We start from the raw sequence: 15,606 nt of genomic DNA on the forward strand, positions 1-15,606 counted from the left end.
GTCCAAACAGCACTGGTACAGGTTAGAAGCCATGTTAGGCTAAGAAGCCTAGATATGACAGGCAACACAGAAAGAAAGGCACTTAGGCTTCTGCTTTACCAGCACCATAGAGGCAGTGAATGTGCATCCAAATAGCTCACGCTCAAACATTTATGCTCACAAAAATTAGGCACCCCAAAAAATAAGCGCTGCTCAATCCACACGCACAATTTGTGTGCAAAGGCTTGTGCGTATCACCAGTTAAAAATGTGAGCGCAAAAGTATGCCCAAAACCGAGCACACAGTGCATGCACAGAGCCAACATATTGTGCACACAGATGACCTGTAGAGGGCAGAAAACATGCCCAGAAGCATGCAAAAAATGCTGCGGCCTACCATGTGGTGCACAGGCAAGAATCCTAACTGCGGGGCCTAGCCCACTGGTGGCTGCTCAACCCACCAGGCCCACCAGGCTGTCCAGTACCCCTAACCCCAACGGGAGTGGGAGCAATGTCGGAATGGTGCACCGAGCACGGAGACCAGAGGGAGCCTTAAAACACCTCCGTCTCTTTCGGAAGATAAAAACTTCTTCCACTTTTTTTTTTCTTTCTAAACTTACCGGAGCTCAGCGCTTTATCAGCGGAGTACAGAGACTGTCTCCGGCTGCAGGGGGAAAGGGCATCTGCCATCACTCGGCCTCTGGCACCTGCTGCCTTTCAGCTGTACAATCAGCTAAGTCCACACCAGGAAACCCAGCTACCGGACTAAGGCTTGCATCTGAGGGACCATGGAAATCAGCTCAGGAATTCTCAACTGGGGAATGGTCCACTTGATATCACTGCAGGAGAGCGAGGTTTTTCCTCATGTAATTTAAAATTCTCCTTCCAAAATCTGAAGCAATCCCCATAGGGAGATATGTGTCCACCATCTGCTGGTGACTGAGAATACTGGCAGGCTGGGGTTTACTGCAGGAGTATATAGACGGTGACATCAGCTTGCTCTGTCTCCATCTGCTGGCAGGGAAGCATAATCTACTGGTCCTGAGTCCATCTGTCTACACGCTAGGAAACTTATTTTGTAATCTGCCTTGAGTCCACTGGTGGAAAAAGGAGGAATATCAAATGTCTATAAATAAATACTCCACTAATGACCCTTCTCCATTTGGAAAGTTGACCATGTAGTCCTATTCTGTTTCCTGTCTTTTAACCAGGTACAGATAAACAGAACACTGCCTAATATCCCATGACTTTTTAATTTCCTGGAGAGTCTGACTCACCTTTATATACATTTTGCACCTTCAAAAAAAATCTAAATGCTTTGTAAAGCAAGACTTCCTTTTGCTAAAACCTTGTTGACTGTTCCCCAATAAGCCATGCCTAGCTATATGGCCAGTAATTTTGTTTTTAAGAATAGTTTCTATCATTTTCCTTGGCACTGACATTAGACTCACCAGTCTTTAGTTGTCCTGATCAACCCTAGAGCTCTTAAAAACTGATGTTACATTAGCTACCCTGCAGTCTACAGGAATTGACTGTTAAATAAGTTACAGATGACTACAAAAAGGTTTCCATTTCTTGTTTGTTCTTTCAGAATTTTGGAGTGAATACCATCCAGTTCTGATCATTTGTGACTCTTCACTTTCTTAATTTGATCTATTGATTCTTCCATTGTCAGAGAGATCTGTTTTAGTTGTTTAGAATCATCACTATCAAAGAATTTTGTTTGGTGAGGCAGAGAATTCATATTTTATTGAGCAGAACATCATCTGATTTCTGCTTTGAACCCCAGCTTAGCATGTTGTGTATAAAACTGAATGTGCATGGGTACCCAAGAGATGTACTGAAAACGCATCTCATTCCTGGACGTGAGCTATATTGCAGGCTAATTCATCCAAGCAGGGACAACCTCTTTTCTCTCCAGACATTCTGATTAACACCTAGAGTGCGAGTCCTTTCTTTTCCCCGAATAGATAGCACTGAATTTTGATATGGAATTTATCAATTGCTCTCCCAAAAAAGTTAAAATTCTGGGGACAAAAAAAAAATCCCACAACATTTATTGCTCATCTTTCAGCTTAACAAAGAGGGATTATAAGCGTTTTTCAATACAAGTTGAAGTTACTAAATACAAAGCTGCCTGAATACAGTGTAGGCATAAGTGCTTGTGTGGGGGGGGGCGAGACGGCAATGCTAACAGAGCTGGTGGACTCTAGCATTGACCTAATACTAGAAATACATGTAATTTATAAAACATTCTGCAAATACAAGGCACAGCCGGTTATAGTTTATCTTAAGCATAAGTGCAAAAGATACAGGGAAGAGAAATGTTTAAAAAGGGGAAGCTTCACATCCCTAATCAGGTACATTGCAAGAGTTCAATAAGAAAAAGTACAAGACCATCCACAGTGTTCAACACTGAAACCTAAGAACATGGGGAGGGGCAGGGAGTTAAAACTCATTTATTACAAAACTAATTTTGGGAGGAAGGAGGGGGGGGTGTATGTACGTATACACATATCCATATCTATCTTGATAGATAGATGGATATAAACAGTTTTTAATAATAAAAAAAGATAACATGATGAAACTAGTATATTCATGGAATGGAAAGTGCAGCCTGAAATAACAGGGTGTCCTCAGCAGTCATCTCCGGACACAGGAAACGCCAGCACCTGGTGATGGATTCTTAGACCAGCGAGCGAGTCCCTTCATCAGGACTTCTGTGTGCTTGAAGAGAACAAAACAGGAGAGGCAGCTCTGTCCAGACTGGGAATCGGCAGCGGTAGGTGCCCATTCAGCAGACTCGGAAACTGCAAGTAAGAAATAAAAGTAATGGCTGTGATTTTTCACCGTTTGTTTTAGCACATTATGAAAGCTGTGCTTTTCAGGCAAAAATAAGTTTACACTGACAAGCGGGCAAATTCAGTCAACTCCATGCTAATTTGCTGGGGGAAAAATACACTACATTTACAAATACAGAACACTAAACTTTACGTAGTAGAGGGTTTAATTTTGTTAAAAAAAATTAACCATGCTGATCCTTTCAGAGTTAAATGCTTGCCACAAGTAATTATTTGGATTTAATTAAAGTGGAAGTGGGCCTAGAGAGTGAATAATAAGTTACTACTTCATTAATGAGGCACCCAATCCTGTGCCTGTCTTTTTTTTTTTTTTTTTGTTCTACTGTATGTTAGCTAAGTGTTATTATCTAAAGGGACTGGTCTTGGGTAAATCCTCTGCAGTATTCTTGTGTCTTCAGAAAACAGGCTGAACAAAACGCAGAACTGTATTACTGTGGCAAGCAGGAAAATTGCAATAGCTGAGGTGTTATGAAACTGCTCATTCTCCATGGACAAAAAGGATGAACAGTCTCGCATTGTACAAGACCAAGTGTCAGTTTGTTGCCTAAAAGCTTTGAAGGTAGGGGTCACCTACCTTCTCTTGTACAGTCCAACTAAACGATTTACTTATCAAATTCTGGCCTAAAAACAAACTCAGAAGTAGTTCTTCCAGATGGCAGGAATCCAGTTCACTAATCTTCCATACATAAGTTTCTTTCCCTACAGCAGGGCTGCTCAAACCTACCCCAGAGCCAGTCGGGTTTTCAGGATATCCACAATGAATTTGCATGAGATAAATTTGTATATACTGAGTATCCATGGTATGCATATGTATCTCATGCATATTCATTGTGGATATCCTGAAATCCTGACTGGCTATGGGGTCCCCAGGACAGGTTTAGGAAGCCCTGCCCTACAGAGTAGTCTTGTGTATGTGTCCAAAGGCTTGTATGGAGGTAGTGTCAAATTTTCATTTAAATCAGGAAAGTAGCTTGTCCACCTTCTTTTCTAAACCATATACACTGCCAGAATAGGTGGCTCTCTGAGTGTATATCCACCTACTATCAAAAAGTGGGCCTCTCATTGCAATAGCTACTTCCACAGTATACACTCTGCATCAACCTTTCTCCAAGTAATTTGTAAGGCTGCCACATGGAATTCAGTGCACACTACTGTCTAGAGCTAACTCCTGTCAGCAAATTTGATCAGTCAGTTCTAAAAAAATCGAATTAAAATATAGGTGATTAAAACACCTCCAAATGGAGGTTGTCTTGTGGAGGGGTAGTTGGAAGGGGATATCAAGACAACCCTTATCTTGGGAATCCCCACATACGGGACTGTTCATTCTGCTTTTCCATGAAGAAAGCTAAGCTGCTTACCTGTGACTGGCGTTCTCCATGGATAGTAGGATAAATAGTTCCACATTCTTGCCTAAGTCCCCAGAGAGTTTGATCGTGTCTTTACTCAACATGTTAGCTTTGACATGAACTGAAGGGACTTCACTGAGGGCTGCTTGGTGCAGTGCCTATTGCACATGTTGTAAAAATTTCTAGGCTTCTAGCAAATGAGCTGACACTCTTCATATATGATGCCATATAATGAGGTCGCCCCCACATAGAGTCCAACAGGTTAAAGATCATACAAGAGACTGTTGGCTGAATTTTAAAAGCTCGACGCGTGCAAAAATCAGTACTTACGCATGTAGCAGGGCCCTTTTGAAAATGCACATGGCCCGCGCAGGGACCAGCCACACGCCTAAGTACTGATGCTCATGCAAGCGCCAGGCCCTGAAAAAGGGGCAGGCCGGGGGGCATGGTCTGAGTGGGGAGGGGTGGGATGGAGGCCGGCTGAGTCAGCGGTCATTAGCCGCTATCCCGAGGAAGCGTGCGCACGTAAATTACTTCTGCTCCCGACGAACGGTAAGTAATAAAATTTAAAGAAATTTAGGAAAGGAAGGTTAAATTTAGGGGGTGGGGTGGAGAGGGGAAGCGGAAGGAAGGTTAGGCAGGGGGTTAGGGAAGTTCCCTCCTAGTCCGCTCCTTAATTGGAGCGGACTGGGAGGGAACTGGGAAGGCCCGATTGCGACGCCGCACGTACTTTGCAAAAATTCACCCACCCCCCTTGCGTGTGCCATCTGCACATGCGCGTGTGGATTGTAAAATCTGGCACCGGCACGCACATGTTATAAAGTCAGCACGTCTATGTGCGCATGCATCTTTTAAAATCTACTCCTATGAACTGTAAAATATCTATTTGGGTAGAAATCCCATGGGTGTTGGGTAAGAGTATACTACTGTCAACCTGGCCAAAATGATGAAACGGCCCATAAAATGCTAAGAGAAATCAGGGAAGCTAACCAATTTGGCACTGTAGTAATAATGGGAGATTTCAATTACAGATGCAAAAAAAGAAGCAGCAACCATACAAAACCTACAAAAGGGCTCTGTACACCAACCGTGATTGGTTATTCAGCCCAGGGGCCAGCTCTACAGATGAGTCTAACAACTGCATACTTCCTTTCTCGATTATGGGGAGCGCTATTGCGTCCATGATGAGACGACATTGGTCTGCCTTAGCACTGACAGAACTTTTACATAGTTCCCTGCGCTTCACATATAAGCGTGGTCGGAACTTAAGGGATAGACTAGTGCATTCCTACTCATATGACGCTCTACCCGAAAGACCGGGGGACATGGCCCATGTGGGCATTGTACTATGTGCAGACATACTGAACAAATGGTCGGGTTTACGCATCCCACTACTGGGCAACTGTTTAAACTCCGTTCTACTTCTGACTGTCTCACCAAAGGCGTGGTATATATTGTTAAATGTCCTTGCCCTCTACTCTATGTAGGTAAAACAACACGGATGTTAAAAACCCGCATGATTGAACATTGTTCGAACATCCGCCTACATAGAGTAGATGAACCCCTGGTCTCCCATTGGATCGATTGCGGCCACTCTATTTCTGATTTCAGCTTCACGGTTATTGAGGTGGTTTCACGCCCGGCTCGGGGTGGTGACTTCTCTATGTTCCTCGGGCGCCGTGAGCAGAAGTGGATTTTTACACTAAATACAGTGGCTCCGCAAGGTCTGAACAAGGAGATTGAATGGAACCTGTTTTACTAGGTTTCCATGGGGACATTAACGGGACGGATCCGCTAACACCTGTTACCTTTCACAGTTCTCGCGTGAGTCGCTGCATTCGCGCCGTTTTCTATGTTTAAATAGCTAACACCTGTGAGAGCCTGCGCGCTCCGGGTATCTGTTTAAAGGTATGTACATGTTTGTTACGTTTGTTACTATGTAGCCACCATTATCACCATTCTAATATAGATTTGTTTTTACATTTAGATTTGACTGTACCCTTGGTCCCCCCCGACGCAGCCTGGCGAAACACGGGTCCGTGTCGGGGGACCTCTTTTACATGGTTTGATTTTGAAGCTGTGGAGTTGCCGATATAAACATTCTCACTTTGTGATTTTGGAATCTATTAAAGTACATCACTAAATGGTGATTTAACATTTATCCTGCACCAGCGTTTTGTGAGATTTCAATTACCCCAATATTGACTGGGAAAATGTAATATCAGGACATGCTAGAGACATACAGTTCCTGGATGGAATAAATGGCTGCTTTACAGAGCAATTTGTTCAGGAACCAACAAGAAATGGAGCTATTTTAGGTCCAGCTGCAAAAGTTAACAGTGTACAACAGGCGTGGACATTGTTTAAAAATGCCATTTTAGATGCACAGTCCAGATGTATTCCACACATTAAGACAGGTAGAAGGAAAGCCAAACATTTACCGGCCTGGTTAAAAGGTGAAAGAGGTTATTTTGGCCAAAAAAAAATCGTTAAAAAAGTTGGAAGAAGGATCCATCTGAAGAAAATAGTAAAACGCATAAGCATTATCAAATTAAGTGTAAAACACTGATGAGACAAACTAAGAGAATTTGAAATGGCCATAGAGGCAAAAACTCATAATAAAAACTTTTTAAATATATCCAAAGCAGGAAACCTGCAAGGGAGTCTGTTGGACCGTTAGATGACCAAGGGGTTAAAGGGGCTCTTAGGGAAGATAAGGCCATCGCGGAAAGACTAAATTAATTCTTTGCTTCCGTGTTAATTAATGAGGATGTTGGAGAGATACCGGTTCCGGAGATGGTTTTCAAGGGTTATGAGTCAGACTGTTACTTTAGGTTAGGACTGTTCAACTTGGAGAAGAAACGGCTGGGGGGGGGGGGGATATGATAGAGGTCTAGAATAGGTAAATGAGGATCAATTATTTACTCTTTTGGAAAATAGGACTAGGGGTCACTCCATGAAGTTAGCAAGTAGCACATTTTAAAACTAATCGGAGAAAATTCTTTTTCGCTCAATGCACAATTAAGCTCTGGAATTTGTTGCCAGAGGATGTGGTTAGTGCAGTTAGTGTAGCTGGGTTCAAAAAAGGTTTGGATAAGTTCTTGGAGGAATAGTCCATTACCTGCTATTAATCAAGCTGACTTAGGGAATAGCCACTTAATGTTTGGGTAATTGCCAAGTACTTGTAACCTGGATTGGCCACTGTTGGAAACAGGTTGCTGGGCTTGATGAACCCTCCATTACGGAAATTTCTTATGTTCAGTTGGGACTCTTAATCCTGGCTGTCCATGGAGAACTCCAGTTACAGGTAAGCAACCTTGCTTTACTAGAATTCTTGTCAAAAGTGAATAAAGAGGAACCCCTTTCCAATTCATGATATCCAGTCTACCCAGGTGAACAGTCCAGCATTATGCTGATCGTTGCCTTTCCATCCAGGAGACTAAATATGAGAAGCAATGCCAATGTCTGTATCCCCTCCCCCAAAATACACTGGAACAATATTAGACACAGTTTCCTAAAAGTGTAAATACATTTGAGGCTATGATTTTTTTCCTTTACATTTCATTGCATAAATCGCTGTTCAATGAATAACTGCAGCTTGACTAGGTCATTTTAGTGAGAAATTTAATTCTCTTTCAGCACCTGTTCCACCAACAGTGCCTTCAGCTCAGAATGTGTATCTTCTGTGCAAGTAATTATCTATGTGTAGGTACTACTGGGACAATCAATTTCTTTCCTTTATACAGTGCAGCATGGTGCTCCTCTTCACCTCTAGTCATAAAGTGGGCAGGGAAACTCCCCTTGGTATGGTTAACTCATTTATTGGCAAAAAAAACCTAGCCAGTTTTGCCATAAAACCTCAGTGCAATTTCAGCAGAGGGCCTACAGAACACAGGTGCTACAACGCACACGCCAACATGCTGACAGTATCATAAGCACAAGGCGAGAAATAAAACCAGGATTACACCAAGGCTGTATTTACTAGAGCAGCAGCAGCAGCATCTGCTAGCTTGTCACTAATGCAAAATGTTAGTGATTCTGCAAAAGCTCATTTCATATGGGTTTGCCTCACTGGCATCTGGGAAGAAACATACTTCATTTACTAGGAACCTTTAAGGCAGCTGTCATATCTGACATGCAACTGTAGCCTTCACCAAGCACTAAAATTGTATATAGGATGCTGGCAAACATATAATTTACCTAATGCATATTTTATGATGGTATATTGACTCAAGATGGCAAGACAATCCTCACTACTTTTTCTAACCAATCACAGTCAGTAGGAATGCATGAATTTGGCTACTTACTGCGGCCAGGTCATTATTAAAATCCTATATCTGTGAATTTGATTATAAAAAGTAAAACCAGTTTGAGGGATGTATAATTAAAATCTGTATTTTCTGCAAAATAGGTATTTGCTAACCTAGCTTTAGTTCCAGAGGGAGATTAAAGACGCTGGCTGTTCTACGTAAAGAATTCTCCTTTCTAACACAGTTTATGTAATAAACTGAGCTGCCAATATTCTGCCTACAGCAGAGCATAGTTGGCTGTGTTTTAGCCATCTTAGTCTCAGTTTCAGCCACAACCTAACCTGCTAGTTTGCGGATGATGTTCAACTTAACCAGAGAGGTGAGTTGTATGGAAAAATTCTCATGCAAAATGTTTTCTCATTTGCATACAATTTGCATTAAAATTTGTCACAGAAAATGTTACTATTCCAATTTTCCTGATACTCTAAATAGACTTGAGATCTGAACTGCCATGGTTCTTGGCCTCCTAATTATTTGGCTTAACAAAAACACCATATGAATTTCAAATAGCTGAACTGAAATATTTGATTGGGGGGCAGGCAGGGGATGGAGAAATCCATAAAGGCACTTAATGTGGTCTAAATGTTTTACTGAAACAAATTGAAAGCTAATAATGCATTGGCATCTATTCCTTGTTACTAATGAATTTTATGAGAGGAATTTGTAGAAATGGAAATCTTCCAGCCCACACCATTCAGATTAATTCTAGCTGGCTAACACATAGGCAGCTAGAATAATGCCTTCAATGTTGGCATTTAGCATTTGCTGGTTAACTTTAGCCAGCTACTGCTGAAAATCGCTAGCCAACTAAGCTCTTCCCTTAACCCGGGAAAACCCAATTTAAGCAGCCAAAATAAACCAGGCAGCTTGAATGAACCACTCTGTCATCGGAGGAGGAATATTCATCCCACAGAATCTGGCTGGCTATTTCCTTAGTTAGCCACCTCCATCCTTTTGAATATTGACCCCTTAATGTTCTAAGGAACTATCTGACTGTGAAGAAAAACTAAGAAAATTCCAAACTGTGATGAATAAGTCTTCCCAAAGGGCCAAAGCATGCAGAATACAGCCAGTAGTTGAAGGATGAGCATTAATTTATAATGAATGACACATCCAAACAGAAAAAGGCCCTTTTCATTTCATTCCAAATAGAATGAACCAAAAATAGCCTTGCCTGAAAATACTCAAAAATGTTTAGGCTCGTTTAAAAAAAAAAGTTGTTTGGTTTTTTTTTAAGTGTCCTACTCCACTCCCACCAATAAACAGAGCTGCCCAGCCAGGGCCTCCTCGTGCCACTCTGCCTCCCCCCCCTAGTTCCCAATATGACCTCTCCAGGCCCCATTTGCCCCTTCCGTGGGGTCTTGCTGGAAGAAAAAGGGCGGGAGAGATCCCCATTCACTTCTGCCCTGATGTGTATATTCAAAAATGGCACCAGTTGGCCATGAGACTAGCGCCATTTTGATGTCACTTTAAGACACAGGCCGATTCAGTAAAAGTCGCAGGAGAGTGGGTGAGTGCCCAGGCCACTCTCCTGTGCGCACGATTCAGGGGGGAAGAACATGCAAATTAGGGCCCACGATAAAAAGAGGTGCTAGGGACACTAGCGCGTCCCTAGAGCCTCCTTTCTGACAGGAGCGGCGGTCAGGCGTCTGTTCTCGAGCCCGCTGACAGTTCCGGGTTTGGAAAACGGATGCCGGCTAAATTGAGCATCCGTCTTCCGACCCGCCGGCTGATTTAAATTTTTTTTTTTTTTTTTCAATTTTGGGGCCTCCGACTTAATATCGCTATAATATTAAGTCGGAGGGTGTACAGAAAAGCAGTTTTTTCTGCTTTTCTGTACACTTCCCTGGTGCTGGCTGAAATTAACGCCAGCCTTTGGCTGGCGTTAATTTCTGAAAGTAAAATGTGTGGCTTGGCTTCACATTTTATTTTCTGTATCGCGCAGGAATAACTAATAGCACCCGCAACATGCATTTGCATGTTGCGGGCGCTATTCGTTTCCGGGGGGTTGGACGCGCGTTTTCGACACGCTATTAGCCCTTACTGTATAAGGGGTAAAGCTAGCGCGTCAAACGCGTGTCCAAACCCGGGCTAACTGTACTGTATCGGCCCGACAATTTCCAGGCTGTTTGAAGAAGACTGCTGGAGCAAATGGAGAGGGCTTCCTGCAAGAGACCCCCTGCAAGGTGTAAGTGGGAACCAAGGAGATTCCCAGCCCAGGTCATCTCTGGGTAGGGGCAGGAGGGCGTAGGGAGGCCCCAGCTGGACTTGGCTCGGCTCAAATATGTAGTCCAGGGCCCCAACCTATTGGTGGGGGCTGAGACAGACAGGAGAGGAGACCCCAGGAAGCAGTGGAAGAGTGGGGAGGCCCATTGTTGTGTGTTGGTTTTTTTTTGTCGTTTTTGGTTGGAAGTAATGTTTATTCTGGTTCAATAAATGAAACAAACCAAAATAAACATTGAAACAATTTAAAATGGAATAAATCCAACCCCTTCCACGAAACAAAAAAACAAAGCACACTTTTTTTGTCTGCACATCCCTTCATTTTTTGGGGAAAGATAGTATAGAAATTGAAGTCTGTTCTACAGTTCAGATTATTTACGGCTAGTGCATGAGAGATTTCTCTTGGGGGAAGCACTTGATAACAATTCATTGCACACATTTCACTACTTAGTTTTGGAAACTAATAACAAGTAGTCAAGTGTAACAGTTTGGGATACAAAAGTTTGATTTCATTACAAAGCATACCCTAGCTGTATCTGACACACTGACTGGCCGTGTTTCTATCCACAGCTCAGATATCCAGATCCGGGTACCTGGGCACATTTTTTGCCAGTTGAGAATGGAGTTAATAAAATTTTAGAAGAAAACCTGCCACGCTCACCTCCCAGAATGAAATGTTTGCTTGCTTGTTTCCAAAAATGCATCCATAAAATGACATCAGAAGACTTGTGCACTCTGTGTGCTAGCTGATTTTGCAAGGGAAACTCACCTGGAATAAGGTGTTTGGTCCTTGCAGCCTGGCAGGACTCAGAGGAGCGACAGGGCTAAGACTGCTCCAGAAGTGAATGCTGGACAGCAGTGGGCTTGGGGTTAACAGCAATCCGCTCGGTGTCTGGAAGCCAAAATTACCAGTTATTTTATTTTAATAATTCTGAGGCAGCAACAAGTGCGCTGTCACATGCAGCAAGCTATTACAAAACCTGTGGTTTCCTCATACTGTGCGCCATCCCTCCTCTTACAGCGAAACCAAGTGAACGGGACAGCCACCGCTTATTCCTTGGTTATGAATAAGAAGGACTGAACCTGTTCTTTGCGATCCTGCCAGGTACTTCTTGTAACCCGAACTGATGATCACTTGTTGAAGGCAAAATGTGGGACTTCAGGAACCTTGGCTCTGACCCAGTATGGCATTTATGTTTTCCGTAGTGCTAGGACAATGTCCTGTTGTTTTACTGACACTTTTTAGGCACTTGTGAAAGGCATTGATGCAGTTACTTTTCTACTCTCTGTAACCGAACACAAGGTAACTGGCTCAGACGGGTCTAATCCTCAGACTGTTTAGCAGTTGCGAATAAAGAAGTATATTTTTCTGCTGAAACAGGTACAAAATAAGCTATCTCTCAATCACACAACTTCTGAGACACAGAAAGAAGGGGAAATATATGCAGAACACGTCTGCAATGGTTTCTCGCTCCATTAAAAGAAACCATGGTAAGCCCTGCAGCTCAGTGCTAGCACTACATGCTGCCAGGACTAAGGTTGCTTTAAAGGCAGCAGCTGGCGCTCCTGTTGGGAAGTACCTGTCAGCTAGTGGATACACTCAGGAGCCACAATTACATGCCCCGAAAGAAGAGTGGTTGTGTGCATGATCCCTGGGGAGTGGGATATAAAATAGGGAATAAATATCCTAGCTATTTGCAAATGACAACTCGTGATGGCAGATTCCAGCCCAGATTAAAACGGAGTACAAAGGGGTATGAGGAAACTACTGAGCTCAAACTGAGAAAATTAGAAATTAAAAAAAAATAATGGCATAGACAAATACTGCAAAATGTAATTAAAGGTTCCTTATTCAGAAGTGTGTTTTGTAGGAATGTGTGTGGCTGAAATTTTTGTTTCAGTTCATTTCTTTAATTCTCAGGCATTTTTTGGCCTGAATTTCATTTTGGTGGGGCTGTTTAATTTAATTTTTATTTGTTTTGGAAAACTCTGCACTATTTTCTGAAACACATAAAAACATACATTCCTATTGTCCTGCGGTAGCTGCTGAAAGCTGCAATATAACATTTTTTTTTTTTAATTTCAACTTTCAGCAAAAGCATTCTCAGAATACCATCGCTATTCATGGAAACAAGACATTTGTTTTTGATGCTCTTGGATGCAGACAGGCCACATTTCTCAGCCTAACAAAGGACACCTAGGGCCTGAAGATGCCTGAAGGGCTCTGAAACCAAGCTCCACTTACAACCGGGGCCAATCAATAGCTCAAGGCGTCTGCCAGCTCCACACTGCTATCCCCATGCTGTCTGACTATCAGCATACTTCTCATTAAATGTTCATCTGGAGTCAGGCTGCGTCCTACGCAGCACAGGTCTTGTTAATATTTCATCGTATCAGGAATACCATCAGGCAGCGTCCAGACAATTAGGGGATCTGATGGCCTCAAAAGAAAAAGTGCCTGTCTCCAGCACCAATAGGGAAACAGATATGTCAATAACTGTTATCCCAAGAGGCACTAATCAGGGTAAACAGCTTCTAGAAGCAGGAGATTTCCCTTTAGGCAGTCATGAACTCTGCTATGTGCTAGAAATTAAGAAGCCATTTCATAAAGCAGGACTTTAATTTAAACACAAACCATACCAGCTGATCTAAACAGGGTCTGTCTTTGATATATTTTTTTTTAATGTTTGAAAGAGAGGAAAAGAACAAGCTTCAAACAGCAGACACAGTTTTCCCGTTGAAATTCAATATTTGTTTGTGTTCTGATGGCTTAAACTAGACTGAAGAGCGAGTAGGCCCATAAATGATCTTAGAAATCATTTCAGCTAAGTTGGGGCATCCACGTGTGTTTCTTGTAGGAATGTTAACCAGATTAGTGTACGCCTACTAGAAAGATGAAACTCATTTTGGACATAGTGCGTTGTCCCTGTCCTAAGATCTTCCAGAGGTCACGTGATGGGGTGGGCCCGAGCAGTCCCATTGCTTAGAGCTCCAGGGACCACCTCCCTTTCTTCCTTTGTATTTTGCTTTTACCTGCGTTCTGGTGGTGAGTTTTGGTCCAACTCAGTGCGTGAGCAAGAGAGGAGTGAATCAACTCTGCAAGTTGCGACATCTGGGCACAGTATGTCTGTCCGTGCGCCAGCAAAGGTGAAGGGCAAAGCTAAGTCAGTGTCCCCTAAAATGGAGGAGGCACATGCGTCTGAGGCAGTGGAAGACTTAGACTCAACGCTGGTGCTTAAGCTAACAGATGCAGTTGTAAAAGCTCTGGCTGCTCCATTTACCCATCCCTCAGCTCAAATTGAGGAGGTTAAATCCTCCTTATCCGAACTTGGCCCACGTTTAGACCATGCGTAAGGGTAGATATCGCAGGTGAAGGATGACACCCTAAAGCTGGAAGGCCATGTGCACACGCTTGAAAAGTCTCTGGCCGCACAGGAAGCTAAAATAAACGATCTCGAGAATTGGGCTCATCACGCGAATCTCCGCTTTGTGGGGATCACTGAGGAAGCCGATCTAGACCTTGGAGGAGTGGTTACCGCCGGAACTGGACCTCTCCCATCTCCAGGGAAAAATTATTTTTGAACGTGTGCATCTGCTTGGGCCCAACATTGACAGCCCAGAACTGTCATTGTTAAATTATCCAATTTTATATATAAGGGATTGATTTTGCAGGCATTTTATAAGAAGAAAACTCTGCACTGTCGGAACCAGAAGGTTCTTATTTTTCAGGACTTTTCTAATCGTGTTATGTTGCTGCGGCATGCATTTTCCCTGGTCTGCATTAGTCTGGTGCAGTGCGACATTCGGTTCGCATCGCAGTACCCGGTGCATTTACGGGTGTGGTATCAAGGGAAATGTATGGATTTTACGGATGTCGAGGATGTGAACAAAATTTCTAACCACCTTTGCTGACTGTCTCAACCTGAGTTGTCTTTTTTTTTTTCACTGCTTTATCTCTCCTTTTTTTGTGGCATGATCTTCCTAAGTGATGCCCCACCTTTCTTTATTGAATGGCACCTGGGACTTTCAGTGGTCTGCGTTTGCACGGCTACCCTTTTGAATTACTTGGTGGGCCTGTTTATCCCTTGCTATGGCGAGATTAAAGTACAACTCTTTTTTTTTTTTTTTTGGATCCCTTTGGAACTTAGCTACACCCTCAATTGAACTACCTGTTCCTGCAGCTCTTGGTAACTTTAGATTTTGGAGTTTTTTTTCCCAATGTAGTAGAACAGTGTTCCTTGTTTTCATCTTTCTCCGAGCCAGCCATTCTTGCTTGCTATTCCTGAATGAAGGCCCGCCCTGCTATTTGCTATGCGGGGAGAAGCTCGGTAGATCTGCTTTCCTGGACGATGTTGAAGATCCTCTTCAGGACTTATAGTTATTACTGGAATGTGAAGCTTTTGTTTTTTAAGTTGTGGGAGATGGGTAATTCTGCCCATAATGTAGTGTGCTGAATATCTTCCTGGGGGGAGATGAAGCAAACCGGTTTTATTTTTCTCTTTTTATTCTATTATGGATTACAGTTTTTTGTTTTATTAGTTCATATTACTATTGATATGTGGGGTGCTTATTTGCCCATTTATGGTTAATGTCCATTTGTTTCTGTATTTAGTGTTAGTAGCAGAGACCTCTACCTGCTTTTGGGGTGGTGGTTCCCTACACACATCCTTTTGACCTCTAACCTACTTTGTGGGTGATGGAGTAGGTAGGGGGGAGGGGAGATAAGGGGCATAGGGGAGGATGGGGTAGGGGAAGACGGATCTCTTTCATTTGTGGGAAGGGGGTTTTTGTTGTGGGCTTTTTTTTATTTTTTTTTTCCCTTTCATGACCATGCAAAAAAGAGAATTGGAAAAGAAGCTGGCTGCAGAAGCAAAAACCTTAATAAAAA

General features: G+C 42.8%; 1 protein-coding gene across 1 annotated transcript in view; it reads right to left on the minus strand.

Annotated features, from left to right (window-relative positions):
- Positions 1-2,012: 2,012 nt before the first annotated feature.
- Positions 2,013-15,606, minus strand: part of ELK3 (ETS transcription factor ELK3) — an 84,839-nt gene continuing 71,245 nt past the window's right edge. The window contains exons 4-5 of the mRNA XM_029601561.1: positions 11,488-11,610; positions 2,013-2,788 (exon numbers count right to left, since the gene is read on the minus strand). Coding sequence (XP_029457421.1) covers positions 2,690-2,788; positions 11,488-11,610 — 222 coding nt within the window. The 3' untranslated portion in view covers positions 2,013-2,689. The remainder of the gene's footprint in view (positions 2,789-11,487; positions 11,611-15,606) is intronic.

This window comes from Rhinatrema bivittatum, chromosome 4 (genome assembly GCF_901001135.1).
Source record: "Rhinatrema bivittatum chromosome 4, aRhiBiv1.1, whole genome shotgun sequence".
Taxonomy (NCBI): Eukaryota; Metazoa; Chordata; class Amphibia; order Gymnophiona; family Rhinatrematidae; genus Rhinatrema; species Rhinatrema bivittatum.